The sequence below is a fragment of the Rousettus aegyptiacus genome, unplaced genomic scaffold (genome assembly GCF_014176215.1).
Source record: "Rousettus aegyptiacus isolate mRouAeg1 unplaced genomic scaffold, mRouAeg1.p scaffold_m13_p_6, whole genome shotgun sequence".
Classification (NCBI taxonomy): domain Eukaryota; kingdom Metazoa; phylum Chordata; class Mammalia; order Chiroptera; family Pteropodidae; genus Rousettus; species Rousettus aegyptiacus.
The window spans coordinates 96,410,514-96,435,961 of NW_023416309.1; the positions used below are offsets into that span (position 1 = coordinate 96,410,514).

The 25,448-nt window shown below is 49.3% G+C and overlaps 1 protein-coding gene across 3 annotated transcripts; it reads left to right on the top strand.

Moving 5' to 3' along the window:
- The first annotated feature begins 6,393 nt into the window (after positions 1-6,393).
- Positions 6,394-15,698, top strand: COPZ2 (COPI coat complex subunit zeta 2). Of its 3 annotated transcripts, XR_004951500.1 has the most exons (10): positions 6,394-6,529; positions 7,327-7,401; positions 8,878-8,959; positions 9,477-9,568; positions 10,013-10,068; positions 10,762-10,839; positions 12,802-12,853; positions 13,453-13,491; positions 14,148-14,262; positions 15,407-15,698. XR_004951500.1 is itself a non-coding variant. In XM_016164675.2 (9 exons), the coding sequence occupies exons 1-9, from the start codon at positions 6,419-6,421 to the stop codon at positions 15,452-15,454; spliced, it is 633 nt and encodes a 210-aa protein (XP_016020161.2). In that variant the 5' UTR covers positions 6,394-6,418; the 3' UTR covers positions 15,455-15,698. The 3 variants fall into 3 exon arrangements, 2 of the variants coding, with proteins under 2 accessions (XP_016020161.2, XP_036079319.1); XM_016164675.2 differs by lacking the exon at positions 14,148-14,262; XM_036223426.1 differs by lacking the exons at positions 13,453-13,491; positions 14,148-14,262.
- The last annotated feature ends 9,750 nt before the right edge of the window (positions 15,699-25,448 follow it).

Consider the following 25,448-nt stretch of genomic DNA (forward strand, 5'->3'; position numbering starts at 1 on the left):
TCGAGTCCATCACGTGTTTGGAGAATTAGGAGGTTTAATTGGGTGGTTCACAAATTATAAAGCACTTTCACCACATGGAAATGTACACCGGTATCCATTCATTGAATCCTCAGAAAAGTACTGAGGTAGTTACCCATTTCAAAGACTGATTCAAAGAGCACATGTTTTAGTTACTCTTTTTACTATTTGTCTCCCAGTAAATGCTAGAATATAAACTCCACGAGGATGAGAATTTTGTTCATTAACTGTTGAGTCTTCAAAACCTAGAACAGTGCCTGGAACTTAGTAGACACTCGATAAATACTACTGAAGACTTGAACTCAGACCTGTGATTAGAAGTTCCTGTTACAAGAAATTAATACTTGAAGGAGATACAGTTTTGAAGGATATGGCATGTTACCAAGGAAATGGGAGACCATTCAGCCCCTGCATTAATAAGACCATGAAGGTAAATTCTGCTATTAGATATGAAAGGAGAAGAAATTGAGGTGCAACTATTAACATACTAAAGGGTTGAGAAGGAAATATTTAAAACATAGAACTGAAAGATATCAAGGCTAAAGTTACAGGGCTTAAATACAAGACTACTTTGAGAAGGTGGAAGGAGAGATTGACCAAAAAAAAACCCAAACAGAACAATTTTAAACTTTGACGTGGTTTTAAAACAAAACCTAGCCGATCCTTTATGGGGAGTCAGGAAGACTTAGCACCAACAAAACTGTTTTGGACAAGTTCACTTGTATTTTCCAAGTTTCTTTGAAGCTGCATAGCAGGGTAACAGGTGCCTGGGATAAAACATAAAGTGATTTAGTGGCTATATGATGAACATGAAATCAAATAAGTATTCACTGAAATGGCAGCTCTAGGTGGGAAGGGCACATTGGAGTAATAATGTGTAGTACTGTCACATCATATTGAATGCCTAAATTCATTTGGGGATTCTATAATGACTCTTAAGTTTCTTGAGTTAGCACCCTTATCTGTCTCCTCCTTTCTCTCCTTCCTGGGGTCCTGGGTGTGGAGCGAGTGACAGGCACTGAGAATAGGAGGGACTCCATGTGAATCCTCAGAGGAGGGGTGGAGGGGTCTTTTGTTTTCGCCGACACTATCCTGTTCATGTTCTTTTGCCTCTTCAAGTACTATGTTTAAATGTGTATAATAATTCCTTGAGTGTACAGTAGAAAGAGATGGATCAGGAACTGTATTGGGTTAAAGGAACTATGTTATTGGGGTGTAGTTAGAAAAAGTTTCCTGCTTAGCAGTTACATAAAGGTGATAAGAAAAAGACAAAGAATTGCTGGCCCAGTCCATGGGCTGAAAATACTGTATAGATATAAAGATAATCTCAGTCATCAAGCAGGCCTGGCAGGATGTGGGCACCTAGGATATTTAATACTCCATGGTAGGGAGTAGAGATCGAAAGACTGTCTTTCACTCTGTCTAGAGTTCCAGATCAAGTCCGAGCAGGTGCAAACCTTCCCAGAACCCACTGATTAACCTCGCGAAATCCAGGGTGTGTTCTCCCAGGAAGCCACCATCCTCCCTTCCCCCCAATACCCCTCCCTGTCCCTGGACAGCTGTTAATAGGACATTTACCCAAGAAGCAAAAGAAAGATCCCATGCTGATGTGTCATCAGTCTTGGTATATCCGTTAAATCAGACCAAGAAGACCACTGGAAAAAATGAGCACATGCTCTTGCTCCCTGAGGGAGAGGCAGAGAGCTGTCTGTAACACCAGGCCTTGCCCCTGCAACTCTAGACTGCACAGGAGAGAAGAAAATGCAATGAGAAGCCAGGAAGAGGGCTCTGATGCACAGGGACTTGGGGTTATAAAAAGAGCCAGCTAACTATACACCAAAATCCCTACTCATCCCGGTTATGTCTGTTGACCCAGCTTCCTCTATAGGAAAAGCTGTTGCTGCCACTAGCTAGCACATCCATCCTTGTCATCCTGCAAGGGTAATACCTGCCAGGAAACCCTCAGAGAAGGGGATATGGGAAAGCAGACTGGCTGGGACATGGGTTTATTTTGAAATAGAAATTGATTTTTCCTTGTAAGGGGAAATGTAGTCTTCCTGCTATTCTGGTTGCCCATTATTTTTTTTTCTTTAAAAATGTTTTTAAATGTTGCTAATCTATATAAATATTTCTCAGTCTTCAACTTCTGTCTAGTCCAGAAAAATGGATTAGATACCTGCCTGAGATTTCCTTACAACCTCTAAGATTTTAGGATTACATCCTGTCAATACTAAAGGTTAGCATGTCTTGCAAAAAAATCAGTTCTCTAGCTAATGCAGACATTTGGCACCGTTCTTACATGGTAAATGTCATTAGCAGGCATGTTACCATTAAACCATCAAAATAAGTAAAGCTCTTCTGCAAGCCAGCCTCTCCCCATGCATCCCTACCACCGCTGTCTTGGAAGATTGCTTCTCAACCCCTAGGCTGCATGTTAGAATCACCTGGGGGTAGGGGGATGGCTTGTAAAAAATATTAGTGCCCAGGTCCCATCCCCAACCAGCTAAGTCAGAGTCTCCTAGAGTGGCCCTTGGTATCAGAATTTTGTAAAAACTCCTCCAGTGATTCTTCTGTGCAGCCAGAGAACCGCTTGGAGCAAGAATCCAAGTTAAGTAAAAAAGAATAACAGCAGTAATGTGTAAGCGCAGGCTAGAATCACCACCTGATTTTAGGATGCACTTTCTCATTCCAAAAACGCTGTCTTCCTTGACCTAGCCAATGAAAATGCCTCATTGTTCACTCATGTCTTGGTGTAATATTTTTATGAAGCTGAGTTCAGTCATTCTGTATGTCATCACATCATCCCAAACAATGGTGGCTAATTTTCTTTGTATAGCCATCAGTGTGGCATGTCAAAATCAAGTGCTATTATGAAGCGGGAAGAGTGGGTATTTTGGACTCGGCTGCGTTCAGAAATCTGAGTCCGCCATTTACTCTTGAGGTCTCCTGAGCTAAATGGAGATAATATACATATTCACAAAGTGTAAAAAGTAGACTCTGTATAAAGGCACTCGTGTACGGAACTGAACATGAGGTCTCTTTCTTGCCCAACTTTCTCTCTGCCTACCCTACAATCTTATTTCAGAGAAAGCAAACATGTTGAAGAAATGAGAAATGAGAGCTGTCCTTAGGATGGTCAACTGGAAACCCACCCTGCAAACAAAGCATGGAAGCTTTCATTTTCTCTCTGGAGGATGCCATAAGCACATACATCCATGCCTCGCATTCCATACACACCTCCCCCTCTTGACATTATAACAAGAAGGATAGAGAGAGACTGTTACCCACGGGAGCTGTTTCTTCTTGTCGTACAAGAACAGATGCAGAAATCCTAGGACAGACAGTGCAGAAATGTGGCAGCAGGAGGGTGAGTCAGAGGAAACAGAATGGTCTCACCTCTGAGGTATACCAAGGCACAGAGGGGAATCCATTTGAATCACATGCCTCCTGGAGATTCCAAAGGGCAGGGACTTGCACATGCGTGTGTGTGTGTGTGTGTGTGTGTGTGTGTGTGTCAGGGCCAATTCTGAGTCCAGCTACTCCACAGACTCCAGCTGGTTAGAGATGTACACATCCCCACCCCCGGCACACCCACCCTGAAGGGAGCAGAGAGCTGGGAAATGAAGGCTGCGTTCTTTCAGAACCCAGCTCTGGCTTCCTCATTCTGGGGAGACTCTCCAGCTGTTTCTCTTCTGCTGCATGTGCTCGCTTGTCAGGTGCTTTTGGGTGCTTACACTGTAAAGTCCTCTTCGGGCGATGCTCTATGGAAGACACTATTTCAACACTGTGCACACTCACCTTGTATTTTTACACAGAACCTCATTAAAGGAGCATCCTAAGCTGGGGGAATGCTGAGGATGGAAAGGAGTCCTGGGGTCTCTGTTAAGGGAGTTTGGGGAGGAGCCATCATCGAGGAGCATCTCTTCCTTGAAAAGTTCAACCTGAGGGCTCTGAATTTACTTACCACAGCACTTAAGATGTGAAGAGATCTTGTTGATTACGGTAAGAGCAACTGAGGTGGTAGAAGTGGTGGTGATGAGGATTTTGCGGTTTTTCGGCTTCCTTCCCTGGCTTTTCCTCTATGCTAGCCCTTCCGCCCCTCTCCAGCACCTTAACCACTCCTCCTGTAACTCGTCTCCTACCTGTCCCCATGGAGCCATACCAGTTCCAGGTTTTCCTTCTGTAAGCAGACCCTCTTTCAGTGTGGGTACCACATGCCACACAGAGGCTAGGAAATGCCTCTGCGGAGGTTTTGTGGTGATGTCCTTGTAAATATGAACTAAAAATGAACTGGCTCACAGAAACATTAAGGCATCGAAATAATCAAATCAGTATTTTTAAAAATAACATACTAAGCTGGCATGACCATTGACATAACTTCTGATGATCTGGAAGCCAAACAAATAAAATATTGCATTTCCACCCTCCTCCCCCCACCCCCCACCCCGCCCGCCGTCCATTGTACCAAATGTTGGTTAATGGTCACTATAATTAATAGCCTGCAAGGAAGATTCAAGTGTGCCTTCTAAAATATCACAGAAAGAGGTTCAATAGATGTTTTCCTCAGATGTTTGCATGGCTTACTCTCTCACCTCCTTCAGCTCTTTGTTCAAATGTCATCTTTTTGAAGGCTTTCTCTAGTGGCATTCATGAAAATGGCATTCTGCTACCCCCAGCCCCTCCTCACATTCCTGATCCCCGTTCCTGCTCTATTTTTTCTTCATAGCACTTAACACCAACTTGCATATCTATGTTTATGTTTATTATCTTTCACAGAAATGCATGCACACAAACATTTGAATATAAACCCCATGAGAGCAAAGATTTTATTTTGTCTACTCTTGTAGCCCAGTGACTCAAAAAGTACCTAGTACATAGTAAACACTCAGATATTTGTACAGCACAATAAAATATGGTTTCATTGATAAATACATTTTAATTCATTTTAAATGCATAGTCTGTGAATATTTACTCATGATCTCCCTCATCCTGAATTAATTTATTCATTCACTTATTCATCAAATGCTTATTAAGTACCTGTCCTGTGCCAAACCCTGTTCAGGGGCCCCAGGGATTCCACAGGGGGCAAGACATATACATTATCTCTTCTTGTAGGAGAAAAAAAACCTACACATTTGTAAATAAGTTAGTAAAAATATTTAGAGATTGAGGAAAGTCTAAAATAGGAAATAAGTAGGGTGCCGAGATAGAGAATGTGACAGGAGAGACCTGTCAAGTTAGATTCAGTGGGTGTCAGAGAGGGCCTCTTGGGGATGACTTTGAAGTTGAGACTTAAAGAATGAGAAGACTTGATAGTATTCAGCAGAGGAAAACCCCATTTGGCAGCCGTCTGGGATGACTGTGTGTAGTGTCCAATATGAGAGGTCTTAAAGAGAAGAATGGGCCAGAAATGTTGAGTCTGCATTTGGGTTCCATCTCCCGTGAACTACTTATTAGTTGTCTGATCTTGAAAAGGTCCGAATCTCCCTTTTGTTAAAATGGAGGTGATAATACCTACGTCATAGGTGTGGGTTATATTAGGTAATGTACGTGAAAGTGTTTAAGTATGAAATACATGCATGATGGTGTTATGGATAAATGGGGCACTTTTAACTCTGTGCCGTTTGTGTGTGAATTTCCCACTGGCCTTGAATGTCCTGAAGGGAAAGCTTGTCCTCTGGTATCCTTAGACCAAAGAAACCGAAGCATGGCAGAGCCTGATGCCATTGGTGGAGCAGTTGTGCTGGTAGGATCTGTCTTGTTTCTGATTGTGTCCTGTCTGTGTCTTGGGAGACTTCTGTGGAGGGGCCCCAATGGTCATGGCTCCCTTCCCTAAGTAGTGAGAAGAATGGGAGGAACTATTTGTACAGCGGGGTTTCTCCAGAGCTGTCCTCGTCTGCTCTCACTGCTAGAACCTGTCCCTGAGACCCGAAGGATCACCTGATATATTTGTCCCCATGGTACCTACCAAGAGTTGAGACAAAATTGGACTTTGCCTGTGTTTTCTTCTGCCCCCCGGACAGCCTGTGGATACCGGTGCAAATCAAATCCATAGTCCAGAAAGGCGGCAGGAGGGGACAGGGGTCTGTCTCGTCCTAGGACAAACTGAAGAGGCAAAGAGCTCTTGGGCCTAAGGAAAGGAAAGCAGCCTGGGAAGAAAGAAAAAAATGAGAAGTGTGGGTAGGAGAGCTGGGGTGTGGGGCGCAAGGCTGAGAGGGTGGGAAGGGTAAGTAGGAAAGGCACGAAGGAGGAAAGGGCCACGGGGGGGAAAAGACAGGCACAGAGCAGGGAAAGAGGGGAGGGAGGTGGCCTCTGGGGTGGGGTAGGGGAGGGGGGGCGGGCCAGGCGGGCGCGGAGGCGGGGCGGCGGGTGGCGCTGTCAGCGGTAAGCAGCCAGCGGAATGCAGCGGCCGGAGGCCTGGCCACGTCCGCACCTGGGGGAGGGGGCCGCGGCCGCCCAGGCCGGGGGTCTGGCACCGCCTGCTCGAGCCGGGGAGCCTGCGGCACCACGGGTATGGAGCAAGTGGGTGGGCGCGGGGGTCTGGGGCAACCGGAGCAGGGTCGGGTGGGGGTGGGGGTGGGGGTTGGGGTGGGAGACAGCCAACTCACAACTCTGCACGCAGGGCACGGGGAACTTGGTGCCACCACTGAGCAGCCCAGGAAGGGGACCGGGCCAGGGCCAGCGAGAAAAAGTTCCTTCTTGTGCGAACTCGCCAGGAGGGCTGTCCTGAGTCCGTGTGGGGCCAAAGTTCTGGGTCAATTTGGAGAATCGATGGGGACTGCTTGGGGGTGGGGGTGGATTGAGATTCTGCTGGGAGGGGTAAGGAGTGGCGGGGCCATCCTGGACTCGAGCTCCCAGGAGCGGTAGGCTGACGTACGTGCTTCTGGAGCCCACCGGGTTCAGGGAGCCCCGGGGCGCGCTCAGAGTGCAGATCCAGCCTCGACCCGGGGTCAGCTGGAAGGAGGAGGCGCACCACTGTCCCCCCGGCCCAGGTTCTGTGATACACTCCGACTCGAGCTCTGGAGCAGTCAGTGCATGACAGAACTTGGGCCTGACGGACCTTCTGCACCCAAAGGGCACAGCACCCACCCCGGGGCCTGCAGTGAACCATCTACCTGGGAGTGGAACAGGCACCGGAGTTGGCCCCTGTGGCACGGGGTTGGGCTGGAACCAGCTATGGACCTTTGGGGCTGGGGTTACTGGAGCCAGAGCATAGACTCCTAGGGCCAGCAGAGCCCATAAAGCTAAAGACAGGACATCTGCCTTGAGTCAGGGGCCAACCGAGCTTCCTCCCTCTCCCTGTGTCAGTTGCAGGAACCTTCCCTCTACACCATCAAGGCTGTTTTCATCCTAGATAACGATGGACACCGACTGCTGGCCAAGGTAACTTCCCAACCTCAACCAGAGGGCCCCTGAAGACTGTGCTTCAGCCCCAAGAGCAGAAGTCCCCACCCAGCTGACTCTTCTGTCTCAGGAGAGACCCCACTGTGGGCTCTATGATTTAGAGCAGCTCAACTTAGACCCTCCAAGGGTCATTCTGTCCATCCTCCTGCCTTGTGAGTGCTGGCCCCTGGAAGGGGAGTGTATCTCCCCTGTTTCTACTCATGTTCCTTGAAATATCTTCTTATCATCCTTTCTAATGCCCAACTGGACCCTGGGCATGGAAGGGACCACTGAGGAGTCATTGGAGTGTTGAGCCTGGGACCTGGGAGTCCTAGTTCCTAAGAATTTGAAACCAGGATTTTAGAGACCACATAATCCAGCTCTTTCACAAATGAAAAAAATGCAGTTAGAGAAACTAAATGAGTTGCCTGCGGTCACAAGTGTTAATATCAGGACAGAGATCTGAATTCAGGTATTTGACTTGGAGCTCAGGTTTTCGCTGCTTGAACTATTCAGTTATCTGGTGTCTATCCCAGTGAACATGACCTGGGTAAACCCAACTAGGATAATCCAAAAATAAATGTCTGCTGTCAACAACATTAACTATAGTAGGGCTATAGCATCTAATTAGCTATGAAATACATTACAGATTTGTTTGTTTGTTTGGGGCTGAAACATTTTGTCTTATGCCTTCAGTGGCCACCAAGGACACTACTAATTTGCCTGCAGATGGGATACTAAGCAGCAAAATACACACCCAGAAAATTGAAAGCTGAGCTCAGCATACCTTGCCCCAGCAGATGCTAAGAGGTGGATCAGCAATGCTAAAGGTTTTAGGACCTCCTCCTAGCAGGACACATCTGTATTCAGATGAAGAAACTGAGTCAGAGTGGCTCACCAAACCCAAACAAAATAGCATTGATTTAATTGTGCGATGTATGCCAGGAACTTTTCCTTAGATATTTAATCTTCACCATATCCCTGTCTAAAGTCAAACCATCCTTGGTGTTGAATCCCGGCTCTGCCCCTACTGCTCAAGATGTCGGGGAAGTTACCTGACTGCTTCATGCCTCAGTTTCCCCATCTGTGTAATAGGGATAATAAAGTAGCTGTAAATGGTTGTTATTGTTGTGACAAAGGACCCTTGACTCTACCCTCTTTCCTGTAGACTTAAGTTTGTGAAGAAACCTAGCGACCACCCTAATCCTTAGCACACCACACATCTGCTGAATGTTTGAAAACCTCCATTAAATCAGGAGCGAACTTTAAAACCAGGCCTCAAAATTTCTCTCTTTTTTAATACTTTTTTTTGTTTTTACTTAGAATTTGTGTTTGTGGGGAATAGTGCACAGTCAGGCCTAGAGGGCAATAAAGAGGAGATGGGTACTTGGCCAGCTCCCACCGTTCCCTGCCACCCATCCACGGAGGAGCCAGGCTCTGTGGAATGGCTATCACCTCTTCTTCTCTTTCTCATAGTATTATGATGACACATTCCCCTCCATGAAGGAGCAGAGGGCCTTTGAGAAAAATGTCTTCAATAAGACCAGCCGGACTGACAGTAAGTGTCCTCCCCTTCCTTGCCCAGGTCTCTCAGATGCACACTGTTGTCTTTTCCATCTGGACACATCTGTCCCCGTTGGCCCTATACACCCACAGGCCCTTCCCTTTTCTTAAGAGGTTCTTTTTCCTCTCCTTCCCAGCTGTTTTCTATTCCTCTGGGAAACCACTTCCCACCCCTCTCAAACCCCCCACCCTCAGCACACCTAGTCCTCCCTCTCTCAGGGGAAGAGGCCACCTGAGTTGTGGGGCCCCCACCAGCCTGAGGTGGTCCAAAGCACATGGTAGGAGGGGGTGGAAGGTCGAACTGAGTTAGTTAACTCCTCAGAATGAGGCAGTTGCTAGAAATAGAGGGTGGAGGGAAGGATACCGAGTAGCCTAGTAGTGTTTCTAGGGCTGGTCTTTCCAAGAGTTCTTTGGAAAGAGAGGAAGGAAATAGGGGGAGAGGTGCAGAGCCAGAGATGGGGACGAGGAGCCAGGCAGAGATGGCCAGAACTGAAAGTCCCCTTCCCTTTCAGGTGAGATTGCCTTTTTCGGGGGCATGACCATCGTCTACAAGAGCAGCATTGACCTCTTCCTGTATGTGGTGGGCTCATCCCACGAGAATGAGGTGAATTCAGAAGGTTGGGGTGATGAGGAGGGTCTAGCCATGGAGGAATAGCCTGGAATCTGGGCTAGAAGCTGGGTTCTAAGGGTTACCATTGGAACCCTTCCTTCTGGGCTCTATGGGCTGGGGAGCAGCCAGAATGGTTTTTTTCAGGGATAAGGCATATCCATGATGCCACTTAGGTTTCTTGGGAACCAGAAATGAAGTCCTCTGCAGAAACCTTTGTTTCTTAAACGTCACTAGAGAAGGATCTACTCAGTGCCCCACAGCGGGACAGTCCAGTGTTTTCCAATTCACACACGGGGAGGTGCCCTCCCAGGTCAGTCTCCGGCCCTGTCCTCTCTGGAAAAGGACAACTGCCCATGCAGGTAGGCTCTGAGGTCTCCTTTTGGCCTTCTCAACCTTAAGCTCTCTCGTTTTCCTCCTCCCATATCTGCCCACCCCCAGCTGATGCTCATGTCTGTTCTCACCTGCCTGTTTGAGTCCCTGAACCATATATTAAGGTGAGTGAAGTCCTCTGCTTTTCAAGGCCCCCATCCCCCAGGCCTCGATACATCACAGAGGCAGGGCCCTTCCTCCCTACTTTTCTCCTGAAGCCCCCACGGGGCTAAGACTAGAATTGAAGCACCCCTCCAAGACTCCTGCCCTTTACCTTACTTCCATAGTGTCACCCAGAGCAGAGCCACACAAGGGTATGGCCAGAAAATGAAGTCTAGACCAGTTACGCAATTTGCCTGAGGTTACAAACTTTATATCAGAACGGAGACTCAAACTGAGTTTTTTTTTGACTTGAAGTTCAGGGTGGTTTTCGTTGCACCTCCATTCAGTTATTTGATATCTATCCCAGTGAACATGACCAGGGAAAACCAAACTAGGATAAACCAGAAACAAATGTTCCCAGTCAACACAATTAACTATAGTAGAGCTACAGCACCTAAACTAGCTATGAAATGCATTAGGGGTGCCATGGTGGGCATAAGTGTGGGAGGTTGGGCAAGGAGGGCTTAAGGAAGCAGGCCTGTCTTCTGCTCAGGAATCCCTTGCATAGGTGCTGCCCGCACTGCCCTTGACATTGTCCTTCTCAGGGCCTTTGGGTATGGTGGGGAATGGGTGGAGAGAAGGAGTCTGTCGCACTTAGGCATGGACTTAGTCTCTTCCTGGACATGGGGAGGCTCAGGAGCTGTGTCTGCCTTCAGGAAGAACGTGGAGAAGCGCTGGTTACTGGAGAACATGGATGGAGCTTTCTTGGTGCTGGACGAGATTGTGGATGGCGGGTGAGGAAGTGGTGGAGAGAAGAGGGGCTGCTCAGGGACACTCACAGTGGGAGGTGCCTTTGAGTGCCATCAGCTCTAGGTTGCACCCAGCACATTGTGGGCTCTGGCCAACTTCTCCCTTCCTTCCCCCAGCATATTCCCAGTGATCTTATCCCCACTACGCCACCCCACTCACGAGGATGGAGGTTAATTTCAATGTTAGCCAAAGTCGAGCAAACAAGAAAGGAATCTGATGTCCAACTATGGCTGACTGTTGAATAGGCAGACTTTGGGGGAAATGGTTTGCTATCCAGGGCCCAGGAGAAGCAGACAGAACAGACTTTTCCCCTCCATCCCTCTTTGTTCAGGCAGAGCCCTGCTGCCTGCATCCTGCCCACTCTTACAGCCCCATTCCAACTGTGGCTAGATGCGTGACCTGGGCCAGCTGCATGTTCTTCTTGAGCCTCACTTTCCCTGTCTTTCAGATGGGGATGATAAGGGAACAACCTCATAGGGTGTGGAGATTAGATAATGTGATGCCAGAGAGCTCATGGTTCTCCTTCAACAAATGCCACCTCCTGGTATGCTGTTATACTCTTAGGAAGCTGGGAGCCCTTACGCGAAGGGTTGGTTAGTGAATTTCCATGGCAGGCAATAATCAGGGAGAAAAAGAAATTCTGGCTCTGGGGCAAAACATAATAGAAACTGATCATCTTACAGATACCCACATGCTTCTGTCATCACAGTCATTTTATAGATGAGGCAACAGGCTCAGAGATTCAAGTGACTTACCCAAGGGCACATGGCAGGTCCAAGATCTAAAGCCATGGGCTCTTTCCATGGCTCTGTGCCACATGCCTCGGGGGCAGGGAGCTCTGGGAGGTGGGGTACTGCGTGGTTCCTCCCACTTCCCTCCTTGTTGACTGCCTGTTACTGCAAAACCTTGTGCTAGTTGCTAGAACCCAAGAAGAAGTAAAAAAAGACCAGATTTTGTGGAATCAGAAGCATATACAATTTGATGGAACCTCTTTAAAGAAAATACACACACACACACACACACACACACACTGACAAATACAAAATTAGGCGCAGGGCCCAGGAAGGGAGGACATAGCTTTATAAGCTTCTGGGTCTGTGCCTCCATAAGGCCCAGTGTCAGCCCCTTGAGTAGTTTACAGTTTCCCTCCAAGGAAAATCAGGGCAGTGTCAGCCAAGTCAATGCCTGAACCGGAGCCTTGGCCTGAATGCTTCTGTCTTTATGGTTGAAAGGACCTCTGGTGAGGGAACCTGGGGCTGGGGTGCCCCAATGATGGGGCCTGGAAAAAACTCTCAAAAATATTTATTCATTCCCCTGGGACTGGTCCAGAAATAAAGCTAGACTTCTGCTTCGAAGGAGCCTCACTGTCTCAGCCACCATGAGGCCCTCATGCCTGAACCCTGCACCCTGCACACACTCACAGATGGCCCCAGAGAATTCCCAGGGCGTCAGGAAAGAGTGTCCTCTAGCTGAGAAAAGCCTTGATATTTGGGTCTATCAGAAGGAAAGATTCTGATTTTTGGAGGTCCATTTTTTTCATGTATAGCATGCCCCTGTGGCATAAATAATAGTGAAACAACATAGGCACCCCAGGGGGCGCCTTTTTTCACTCATCTGAATCCATCCCTAGACCCAGAAGATGACGCAAACTTCCAAGAGTTCTGAGTTTTAGAGCCCCTCCTTTTGACACCCTGATTGTTCTAGACTGGACTAACCCCATTTCACAGCTTTTGCCTAATGACACCAAGGGTGTGACTACCAGATTTGAAGTCTAGAAGAATCAGAGCCGAGGCCTCTCCGTGGTGAGGGAGAAGTCTGACCTGAGGAAAATCCGTGGGGAGGTACCCTAGAGGGGGAATTCTGCAGGATATGGCGATGGATGGAAGAGGCAGAGGGGAAAGAATTATGTCACCAATTTTCTTTCTGGTTTCTCTCTGGTCTTGTAGTGTGATTCTGGAGAGCGATCCCCAGCAAGTGATCCAGAAAGTGAATTTTAGGGTAAGAGTCTTCCTGCATGTCCCCTCCCTCACATCTCCTCCAGGCTGCCCTCTCTCATCCTCCCAGCCCTCTGTCCTCCCTGCACATGGGCTGCCAGCCGGATCAGGGGAACCCGGGTTCCTCTAGCAGAAGCAACCACGGGGACAGTGCACTTGTAAAGGGAGCAGCAGTTGCAGGGAGTGGGGTGTCAGTAAAAGAGATCTCCTGTCCTCTCCCCCTGTAGAATCATCCAGCTCCTTACCATCCTCCCTGGTGGGCAGTATAGACTGGGGAAATAAACTTTCACAGAGACCAGGCGGCTGCCTTGGCCTTGAGGTTGGGAAGTCAGAGTCTAGATAGAACCTCTGGCTTCTCTTGCCCTTTTCTCCCATCTTTATTCCCTTCATTCCCTTACTATCCATGTACCACAGACAGGGGTCTTGGCTTCCAAGTGACAGGCAGCAGGCCTTCCACTAACCAGTGATGCAGGTGCAGTTCGTGACCCCCCTAAGCACTGCATCACCTCACCACACACACACCCCCACCAAGGCCCTTTACCTCTTTCTTCACCCCCTTTCCTCACCCTGGTCTGACCACCCTCTGACACTGCTTCCCTGCAGGCAGATGACAGCGGCTTGACTGAACAGAGTGTGGCCCAGGTAGGCCCCCTGCATCTGCCTTGGCCAGAAATGGGCTAGCGGGAGAAGTGGAGCAGAGCCGCCCAGGGGGACCAGTGGGGCTGGACAAGGCTGAGATGAGTCAGGGTGTGAGAGGGGTGAAGCGTCGATAGGTCATCTCTTGGAGGGAGTCACTGGAGGCTTTCAGAATCTCCAAGGTGGAGCAAACCTGAGCGTCAGTGAGCGACGCACACGCTCCTAGCAGCCCACCTCATCTGGCTTGGCGTGGTTAGATCGAAACCCTGGTATGAGCTGCCCACTCTGGAAATGGCGGTGTCATTTGCTCCCCAAAGCAGTCCGGAACCCAGGCCCCGGATGCTCCTCTCAGCCTGGAAAGGACACCAAACAGAATTTTCCTCCAAACTCTCACCCCTCTCTGTTAGGTCTATGCTGGAATTGTTAAGGGACCTTGAAACCTGTAATGGGATCTGACTTTCTCCACTCCCCACTTATCACCTTGCCCCTGAGTAACCTGGCTGTGAAAGAGTCCACCCTCGCCAGCCCCCGCATGGTCCTACCTGGGGGTGCATGTGGGGCCAGAGGGAGGTCCCTGGATCTGGGGCCTGGCTGGTTTCCTAGCTGTACAAACCTCCTGCTTGTCAGGCTGACTGCTTGACATCTGTTCTGTCTGCCCACAGGTCTCTCTGCCCAGACTAATCCTGCTTTTATGGAGCTTCCTGCCCTGGCACTAACTACCTCCTGCTGTGGCGGCCCGGGCTGAGATGGGCGTGTAACATCTCTGTGGAGCACCAGGTGTGGTGCTCACGTTCCTGTCACTGCCCTTGGTGCTTACTCTTCCTCTCCCCCTTCCCAGTTCCCCAGGCCTCTGCATACCATGCTGGGAGGAATGAGGCCACATGGCAGTTTTCATATCCAAAAGAGGTTAGGGAGCCATGAGCACAGCAGATAAGAACACAGGTGCTGCCGTGAGTCAACCTGGGATGTGTGTTCTGCCTAGAATCTGGGCGACCCAACCTCTTTGGGCCTCACATAATCAATCACAGGATACTCCTCAGTGTGATTGTGAGACTTAGACGTGTTAATGCATGGAAAACTCTTAGCACAGCTCCCCTTTTCCCAAAGGGGGGAAGAATGAAGATATAGCACTTTTAATGGAATTCTTGAGTAAAAACCAAGGAATTACAGGTCGTGAATGGGAGGCAAAATGGCTTGCAGAAACAGGAGAACCTCAGGGCTGGGTTGTCCTTGGGAGAGCGGGAGACTGTGCAGGAAGAAGTAACAAACAGTTTGGGATAGACCTTCTTCAGAAGGGAATGAGGCTCGGTAGCCGGAGGGACAGTCTGAAGGACGTACTTAGAATCACCACCAAGCTGGCATTGTGTATGCACAGTTGTATGGATTTATATAAGCATTAGACTGAGGTTTCTTCAGCAGGATGTGAGAGTGAACAGTCTGAGTACAGGTGTCCCATAGCTCTGTCTGGCCAGCTACCAGTTACCCGCTGTGCCACATCAGCAGTGGGTTGTGTTGGGGTATTGAGAACACACTGCCAGCCAAGGCTGGAGCTAGAGTTTTGTTGAAGTGTCTGGACTAAGGAAGTATCAGGCCTGGTTCCATTCTCTGCCTAGACGTGGCACTGTGGGCAGGAGCTCACATGTCATGGCCTGGGGAAGCCGGGGCCTGCTGCCACACCCACTGCTGCAGATGCAGAAAACAGAGGGCTGGGCAGGTTTGGGCCTGGGCTGGGAGCTGGCTGCTCTTTCTCTCTGGATGGCCTGTTTCTGCTTACGCCAGGCAGAGATGAGCTGCTGCCACCTAGTGACTAGGAGTTGCAGGGACCCTTACAGAACGTGGGCTATAGACCTCACTGCAGTGTTAATTAAGGCACTTGACATCCCCCCCAATTCTTTCTCTCAACCTTTCCTTCAACCCCCAGGTTCTTCAGTCTGCCAAGGAACAAATTAAATGGTCGTTACTGAAATGAAGGCTGTGTATTCGAGGCTTCCTCTCCCCAGATCATTTCCCCAATCCCAGAACCGACTCTGAGGTCTCTGGCCAGGGACTCTGAGACGCAAAGGTTAGGCTTCAGCCTTGAGTCACCCCTTTTCACTGCCCTGGCCACCCCCTGGGCTGTGAGAACCAGCTGAGCTGCCTTAATTCAGACCTTAGGCATCCCTAGCCCCAGAGTCCTAATAAACTTGCTTTTGTCTCCTGACAATGGTCTCCTCTCTTGGCCTGGAAACTGTGTGTTCTGTTGACGGCTCCTGCACTTTCTGTGGCTTGTCTTCAAGATGCCCATTATCAGGGCTTATTCCAGTTGTTATGTGATGGGGAGGGATGAATCAAGAAAAAGGGGATACCACATAGCCCCATATGTTGTGGAGAGGACTTGGTATTATTGTGTGATAACGAAAGAGTAATAGGAATGGTGCATACTCCGGAAAAGGAGGCAAAATATTGTACACACATGGTGGCTCCGCTGGGGATTCTTTGAGTCACTTTCCTATTCCTAGCCTCCAGAAGGGAAGGGCGTGAGGCTTCCTTTGGACAAACTGAGGAACAGCACGCCTATTTTCCTTGGCATGCTCTGGACCGCGGAATTCCTATACTGGCATTTACCCTGGGCACTAAAGTCCTGCAAGCTTGCCATGGCGAGGCCCGGATCCTGGGGGTGAGGAAGCTTCAGCCAGTCCCCACCGTGCCTATGTGTCCAGACCACCCAGTGTGCTTCAAAGGATGTGAAGAATGGCAGGTCCAGAGGCAGAGAAGGACGGAGAGGGTCCCCAAAGGCAAAAGAGAAGGATGGAGCAACTCTGGGCCATGAGACTCCCCTTCTGTCTTCCTGTCCCAGAACCTCCCGCTTCTCTTTTTTTCTCTGAGGCGTACACTTTCTGAGTCCACGCACATAACCCTTCAAAGAGTGCCTAACATTCTGTGCCCGGGAGAACTCGTTTCTCTCGATCGCTTGCTAACCTTAGCCGCCGGTCCACGCCCTGCCCGGCCCCGCCTCGGCCCCGCCCCTCTCAGGCCTCTGGCGGAGGCAGACCCGCTTCGGGAGCGCATCCGCGATCCTATAGCGCCACCTGGAGGGAAAGACAGGGAACGCGCACCCTCTGGGTCCCGCTTCCCTGACTAACTCCGCCCCCAGGGCGGGACCGGCCTTTACTCCGGCGACTTCTGACTGGGGTTCCAAACCGGCGACAAAGGCGTTGCCCTGGCAACCAGCACGCTTGACCCACCCTGCGAGTTCCACACCAGCGTGGGCACAGGAATTTCCGCCAGCCGCTACACTAAGAAAGCCGCGAGCCCTGGGTGTTAACTGAGGCTGTTCTTGTGGGTTTCGCGTCCTCCATTATAAAACTCTCGAAGATTGGATATTTATTATGGGAATGACTACTTCTGTAGAGAAAAAGATCTAGTTATGTAAACTAATGCATTGTATACATTGTACATAATCCATTTTAGTAAATAATGCAAAAAGGCAACTCTAACAGGGGGGGAAAGTATGCAATTAAATGCTGTGGAGTTCAGGGGCCAGTGCGGCGGACGGGAAATGAGAAAGTCTCCAGAAATACTTCAGCAAATATGCGGCCTCATCCGGTGCCCGGCTCCAACTGACTCAAAATGACCGCAAGGACAGGAGGGGCAAATTCGCTTCCTAGCAACCTGGTCGCGCCTGCTTGGCCCCTGCAATTCCAATTGTGCATAACTGAAATGGGGAAGGCTAGGCGCTTCCACACCCTGGCTTACGGAATCCTGTGGACTGACAGTATCCCCGTTTCGCCGAGGGGCACGCCGAGGCTCCGAAAGGTTAAACCGCCGCAGAGCCGGGCTCGGGTAGGGAATTGCTGGAGAGGAGAGAGGTGGCTTTCCCGCACCCGCTGCGCTAAAACCGTCTTTAACCCTTGCCCACACAGGCACTGTACTAGGTTAAGAGGAATAAGATGAGGGGCATGGCAATCCAGAGAGGCGACCAGAAAGGTGTCCTCGCCAGCTGTGGCTAAAGGACTATTGGGAGGGCGTTGCAGCAAAGCAGCCGCTCACTCCCGCGGCGGGGAGAGGGCTGCGCAGAATCGCGGGAAGACCTGGGTAGGCCTGCAAGGGAAGAGCCACTGCTCCTTTCCAGGGAGCCCAAGTTTGCAGGTAGGGCCCTCTCTGGGGACAGAGGAGGAAACCCCGTTGCGTCCCCAGCCCCTTCTAAGCCCCCACAGCTACGCGGAGCCACTCGGACCGCGGTATTGGCCGTCTGCCTAGACTTCTCTCTACCCTCTGGCACTGGCTCTCCCCCGACCGCCTCATTAGCGCTGCCACAGGGGCGAGCCCGCGGGCGCGAGCTTGGGAAGGGGTTTCGGGAAGAGCAGCGGGCGTTTCTGGGCGGGAGTGGCCGCCTGGGCCTGCCTTCCCAGCTGCTCTCACCCCCTATGGCCCCTCCGCGTCTTTCTGCACCCTCCTCCCCTTTGCCCTCGTGGGCGACCCAGAGGGTCTCGGGTACACGTGGGAAGGGGAGCTTCAGGACTCCGCCTTTTCCTCCTGCTGAATTGGCACCAGAGCTCGTCAAAAATAGAGACCCCAGGGGCCTGGGTCCAGCCAGAGGCTGTGCACAAAAGCCCTGGCCCCGGGGCTCTGGTACAGAGGGACTCTAGCCACACCTACACTTGGCTAGGGACACAGGTAGTACTTCTAGGCCCTCAGGTCCCATTTATACCACGGTGAAGCAGTGCCCGCTTCTCCCCGTTGCGGGCTCCGTGCGCCTCCTGCTTTCCCGTCATTGGCTGGCAGGAAGGCAGAGCTGGTGGGATTGGCTTGGATCCAGACAGTGATGGATGGCCCTCGCTGACTGGACCTAGGCGGGTAGTGTGTCTTTTCTGGGCGGCAGTTTGGCAAAGGCAAGCCTGGGGGTGAGGTGGGAGGTGAGCTGGAGACTCACCTAATGCTCAAACTTTCTGCGCCCTAAATTTCCTTTTAAAACTCTACAGAGAGAAAAATCTTACCTCTGAATTCCCATTAAATATTTTTTAACTCTGGAACCTAATGTTGAATAATTTACCCAAAATAGTTTGGGAGCAACCCTACAGATCTCTCTTTCCTTCCAAACTGGGTCTCATTCATTTAACAGTATTTGTGCATTCTGTTTACTTGTTCATTCTAGATTCATCCATTTAATCATTCATTCACTCATTCATTCATTCAAATATTTAGGTGTTTGTCATGAGCCAGGAACTAGGGAAAGAAAGGGAAAGAGGCTGATTAGCAAGTAATTGGGCCCAGCCATGGCAGTGGGGTAGGAGTGGAGGATTGGAAAGAAAGAAGGGATTTGAGAGATACTTCAAGGTAGAAATACCTTTACCATCAAATCGTGTTCTCTATCTTGATCTGAGTGATGGTAAAAACTCACAGAGCTTACACCTAAGATATGCGTTCTTTCTTGTAGGTAAGTCATATTCCATTTAAAAAGAAAAAATTATCAAATGGCTGCCAACTTCTTTCCTATTGTCAATATTTGCATGGTTCTCACCTGATTCCTAATCTCTTCCTCATCCCTACAAACTAAAACTGGAAAATACCTTAGATGAGGATCCCAAGAAATGAGAGTGATTGTGAAACACATGCAGACTTTACAGTGAACATGTAGACAAGTGCCATCCCTTAAAGTGAACTCTCTGGTAAGAAAAGCAGTATTGATAAAATAATAGTAATAGTAGTAGAATAAAGTTTCTTTTGGAATGAATTTTTAAAAATAGATATTTACTAACTGGCTGTTCTGAGCCAGGTTTGTTGGGAGCGTCTAAAATGGATTGGAAGACAGTTCTTGATCCAAGAAGATTAGACTGGGAAAAAGTCCTGTACGCAGGTATTATAAACATTATCTGAAGAGATGGTGTATTACACAGCATTTGACAGAAGCTGGGGAAAGAGACTGCAAAGGGAGCAATAGTATGAGCAAAGCAAAGAGTCAGAGAATCTCTAAGGAATTGCAGGTAGACATATGTAGCCGGATGGAGGATGTGTGTCTTGTGGGATAGCTGGGGTGTGTTGAGACACGAAGCTTCTCTGTAGATAATTGCAACTGGATCGAGGCGAGCGTCGAACGCCATGCTGAAGAATAACTGCATTACTGAGTTTACTACTCTGTACACTTTAGAAATTCTAGTATCCTCAAAATAACAAAGTAGATGCTCTTAGCCCTGTTTTTACAAAGGGCTAATTGAGGGCGAGAGAATTTGGATAACATGCCTCAGGGCACGGTGGTCAGATCTGAGTTTCACTCTATTGTCCATAGCTCTCTGCCCCAAGCACAGAGCTAAGGTGCTTGGCTTGTATTCTGAAGGTAATAGGGAGCCATTGAAGATTTTCAAGCAGTTAAGTGATATCAGTTCTGTGTTTTGAGTGAGGAATTCTGCCAGCAATGTGGAAGGTGGATCGAAGAGGGGGAAGAAGAATTTAGGGTCAGTGCATGACCCACAGAAGGCAATTGTTTTCATTACAGTCACTTCTCATTCTTTATATAAAACAGTGCCATCCACCTTTATTGCTGATCGTGTCACCAAATGGCTTGCAAAAATCGAGTCCACCTGGAGTTTGAATTAATTTAGATAATTGTAGGCAATCGTTTCAAAAGAGGGACCACTTCGTTAAGGGCAATGATTTAGACATTTAGGTTCCGAAAAGTATGTTAAAAAGTAATAATTCCGCTTTAAAGATTGTATATTTGATGCACTCTTATCACCCTCTCCTACCTACCCTCATTCTGAAAGGGAGCCAAATGAAAGAAAAAGAAGTAGCAAGAGAGATCCGATTCCATTTGACCAGGTCCATATTTTCCCTTTATCCAGACATCTGATTTTTAATGCATTGAACATATGTATCTTATTCTTATGACTGCCAATGAGTCTTCATCCAGGAAAACTTGAGGATAAAAGAAAACTCTGAAAATCCTGGAGGCTATGCCCCTGCCTTGAGGCAACAGCTTCTTGGTGGCTGACTGGAATTCCTGGGGTGGGTATGTAGGAACATACGGAATAGATATGTGGAGACAGGGTTTCACTGATGGAATGATTGGAATAGACTGGCCTCAGCTGCTTCTAGATTTCAGTGGGTTTCTGGTGCCATCCCTACCACTCCAGAGGGTTTATTAGCCCTGTGTTTGGAAAGCTGGAGAACTCCTGGAAAATCCTCTCCTAAGAGGTGACTAGGAAAGTCCTGAATTCCGAATTTGGTTATAGGGAAGCAAATGATATTAAAAACAAAAACAAAACAAAAAACTCCTGAGACTAAAAAATTCTTAGCGTTCTCTGCACGGCAAGAAAAATCAGCTCTTACAGGTCTGTCCAGAAGATGGCGCTGTAAGACAAGCCCCACTTCTGGCCTTCCTGTCCCGCTGTTAACTGGATGGAGCAGTGGAAAGGTCTGCAGGAACCAGATCTAGAAGGCATCTCTCTCTACTAAAGTACCCGGTGGCAATTATCCCATAGTACTGAGCCCTGGAGTCCACCCCTAGAGCAGAACCACAGAGCAGAATCTTGAGTGGCTTGCGGGAGTTCCCATTTAGGAGGTATGATCACCTTGGTGGGAAGGTGGGCGTGGGAGACTCTAGGAACCAGGGACCATTGTACTGAGAAAACAATGCTCCTGATAAATACACTGTCAAGAAAACCAGACATCCCTTTCAGCACTCAAGAGCTGATCCCTCTCCCCAGGGTAGTAGCTAGCTGGAGGTTGGGGAAAAGGTCCGAAGGGCTTGGGCTGCACAAGGTTTAATACTAAGGTTAAAAAAAAAAAAAGGAAATTGATCAGCTCTGGCAGCACGAGCTAGAGACTTTTGGCTGAGGAAAGTGAAGCTCGAAACATGATTTACCCAAAGTCACACAGCTAAAAGTGACAGAACTGAAAGAGGAATAAGGGTTTCTGGAAACCCCGTGCCCCGTTGCCCCATGCCTCCTGCAGAACATCAGAATCTAACAGTTATAAATAGAATTCTTGTGATGAGGAATGCTTTCCTGGGAGATTTTAAAAAGTAGTAGGGCTCTTGACTCAAAACCCCCAATCACATTTTTCTTTGTATGTTTTCGATCAGATTTATTGAAGTGTAATTTACATACATTAAAATTCATCCATTTAAATCTACATTTCATGAGTATCAACAACAGTATATGGGTATTTGGTATATTTTCAAGGTACACCAACTCCAATCGTGTTTTTAAAATAATGAAATTAATGAGTGCCATCGGTTGCACTTAATTTTAAAAGAGGAAGGAATCTGCATACAAAATACAGACTAGATTCTTGCACAGGTTTCTTTTAATAGGATTTATGTAAATAACTCACGTTTGTCAAGTTCTATAAAAGAATTGTCTTTTCTCTACATACGTAACTGTATTTGCACTCCCTACTGCTGTGAAGTAGGCAGGTATTGTCATCCCCACTTGACAGGTGGGGAAAGGAATGGAAGCAGTGAATGGAAGCAGTGAGGTCTGAACCCAGGAGTGGGCTTCACTTTGAAGAAAAGTCTCTCTTTTGTAAGCACGCTGTCCTGGATCCAGTGGGCCTGCCCTTCCTATTTGTTCCCTGCAAGCCCGAAACGTTTGCTGGAGCCAGTCAGAGGATGCATCATGACTGACAAAATGCCTGGGATTAGGCTAATGAGTGAGTGGGCAGGTGTGGGAGCAGAGGAAGGAGAGAGGGAATCAGACACACTGCCCCAGATTCCAGGAAAAACTTGGGGGCAATACCGAAATGAACCAGAGAGGGTAAGAATCCTGGTGAGCATTGCTGAACACTGCATGCCACCTCTAGTCCCCCTTCCCCAAGGAGGATTAGGATGTAGGGGCCCTGCTTTTGAAACAGGTGTTTGTGAAGGCTGGAAAGGCATGCCAGGATGCTAGTCCAGGCACAGAATTAAGGTCCAGGACTCACTGCGATTAATACTTCATCCTGAAAAACTGGGGAAAAAAAAGTGTGAGTCTCTAGTTCTGTACCCCATTTGTTTGGGGGAGATGCATTTGGAGTCTCCTTTGAATCTACCTGAAGAAATTGAGAGGCACTAAGGTGCAGCAAGTGGGAAAGAGACAAAGAAGGGCTGAGAGGGCAAGGAGGAAATAGGGGAGAGACTGGAAGGCGGGGTTGACAGCCCAGAGCTGAGGAAGGCTCTTGTCTGCCCGCTGAGTGTGCAGTGCAGGAGCGCCCCGCCCCTGCCAAGATGGGGCCTTCCAGAGGGTGCACAACTTAAAGCTCAGACCCCTGGGCAGTAGCAAGGAGAGGGAAATTGGGGGTGTCCCAGGGCAGATCTGCTCAAGGGACCTATTTGTAGACTCAGAGGCCCAGAGGCTGCTGTGTGCAAGCTGCTTAGGGCTCTGGTTTGCAAGAGAAGTACAGATCTTCCCCGATGACAATTCTTCTCTTCATTCTCTTTCTGACTCACTTCTTCCTTCCACTCTCCTTAAACTTGCTGAATCCCTTAGGCAGCTGGGATCAACATAAGCTAGAGGCTGATCCGTGTACAAGGGAAATAGGGGAGCCTGGAAACAGCAGAACCTGGGAGAGGGATCCGTGTACAGGGCAAATGAGGGGAGCCTGGAAACAGCTGAATCTAGGGAGACAGAACTGCCTTGTGAGAGAACACGGGGGTTCTGGAAACTGCCGAACCCAGGGAGGCCAATTTGTGTACCGCAGAAACATAGGGGAACCTGGAAACAGCAGGAACTGGGGAGACAGTTCGTGTACAGGGGGGCAGAGAGAGCGAGAAGCCTGAAAACAGTTGAAGCTGGGGAGGTAGACTCGTGTGCAGGGGGAGCAAGGGGAGACTGGAAACCGCACAATCTGGGGAGATGTGGCAGTGTGCAGCAGAAGCTGGGGCAGCCTGAAAACAGGGGCTCTCAGGGAATGGCTCTGTGTGGAATTGCAGTGGGGGTAAGGGGGAGCCTGGGGAATCCGATGAGGCAGGTGGGGTGAGGGAGACAGGCAAACACGGGAGTGGAGTCAGAGAGGCAGTTTTGTAGAATGGGGGCTCGAACAATGGGGCCACCTTCCTAGTAGGTAGGGGTTACACTCCTTCAAAGCCCCTTTTTCCAAACAGGGAGTAGATCTTCAATGGGCACCCAAGATTTTTCATGGCAACTGCCCTGGTCCTAAAATGAGCAAAGCCTGGAATTCCCTAGGGAAGCTGAGGAGTTGGAGGGGGGACGAGGAGTTTGAAGGAGCTGCGTTTTGTCCTCCACACAGCCTCCGCCCCCGCCCCCTGCCTTCTTCCCCACCCCTCACTGACAGGAACAGGCCTTTCTCCCTTTCCACTAACAGCCTGACCTCTCCCCTCTGCGGTTCACTTCTGAATGACAGACAGACAAAGACAGAGCTGCAGACAATCCACTGAAGGAGGCCCCACAAAAGCTCTCTCCCCACCCACCACCCCCGAAGAGGCCCTGGCTGGCCAGAGCCAACAGGAGCTGTCACTCCAGTGGATCTGCCTTCAGGTGACAGGCCTTCAGGAGACAGGGTGACGAGCTTGGAAAGGACTGAGATTTTTGAGATTCTGCCTGTGCTTCTTGGAAACCAGTTTCCCAGCCAGTTAGTGGCCTCAGGGAGGAAAGGGAAGGGCACCAGTGGCCACCACAGCAAGAAGCAAAGCCTGTTTCCACCATTCGCTAGCTGTGGGATCTTGGACCAGTTTTGGTCCCTCTCTGGGTCTGTTTTCTCATCCGTAAAATCTAGGATTGGTTTAGATCTCAAAAGGCCTTTGCAGTTCTAACATGAAGATTCTTAGTAGACTCGGGAGAGAGAGCCCTGGGTAGCATTTCTTCTCGTTTGTTGATACTGCTCAGGGCTTTGCAGGCAAACATTGGGAGGAAGCTGGCATTGCGGATGTTGTGGGAGCGTTTAAACAAGCTTTCCCTGGGCTGATGAGAACTTTTTCACTTCTCCAAGGGCATCCGTCCCTGTAAACAAAATTACTTTTTGCTACAAACACCTCCGGATTTCTGGCTTGTGATTTAGCCTGGAATGTGGAATCTGCAGGAGTCTCATCTCCCTGTCCCTCGTGTGGCGTGCTGCTTGCATGCTGGCCTCGTCCCCAGCCTCTTGCCCTCTTTCACCTGTGGCCTCTGTTATTATCCTGTTTCTCCTAGAGCCGGGGATGGATGGAAAAGGGGCTTTGTTCAGGGTCTTGCAATGAAGTCTCAAAATCTCAGGGAAAGGACCCTCCTCCCAGCAATGGAAAGATCTCCAGGTACCCCAAGGCCCCAAGGCCTCACTACCACCCCTTGCCCACTCTTAAGCTTGGAGAAGGGACACAGTGCATGACTGGCTAGGGTGCCTGCTGGAGTGCATCTTAGACCACCTATAAACAAACTCCCCTCAGCCTGGGAGCATGGGAAGCTTACTGAATGTGCGATGGGGAGGATCAAATAGCTATGGGCCTAACTCGGGCCAGTCCTGCATCATCTGAGTACCAGACCTGTGCCTCTCCCCTCCTCCCCTTAGTCTGACAATCACCGGGGTTAGCACCAGGGGCAGATCCTGTACCCTCCTCACCTCCATCTGTGCAGAAGAATCATCCTTAGCACATTCAGAATCAAAATAGAAGAGTCCTGCCCAGGTGGAGGGGGTTACCTACTTTACCTTTCCCAGACCTCAGGTAACCTGCCTCAACGTAACCAAAAAATGGGAGGAGGGGTAGTCTCCAGGGGACAGTACTGAGAGCAGAACCCTCCGGGTCAAGTGCCACCAAAGTGGGCCTCAGGTGCACAGAATCTCTTCCTAACTGGAGATGGTCATTCCTAAACAGGGGGGTGCGGGGCATCTCTCCCCCTCCTCTTGCCTGGGCACCATCAGGGATGCACCAGACAGTTCTTAATGAGTCCCAAGGATGTGGGAGCCGGAGGGGTAGTGGGCTGGGCAGAGGACGGTGGGCTCCGTGGGACGTGGGGAGGGGGAGGGGAGTGGATCTGATTAGAATCCGGGCCGTATGGCGAACGCTGAGGAGATGG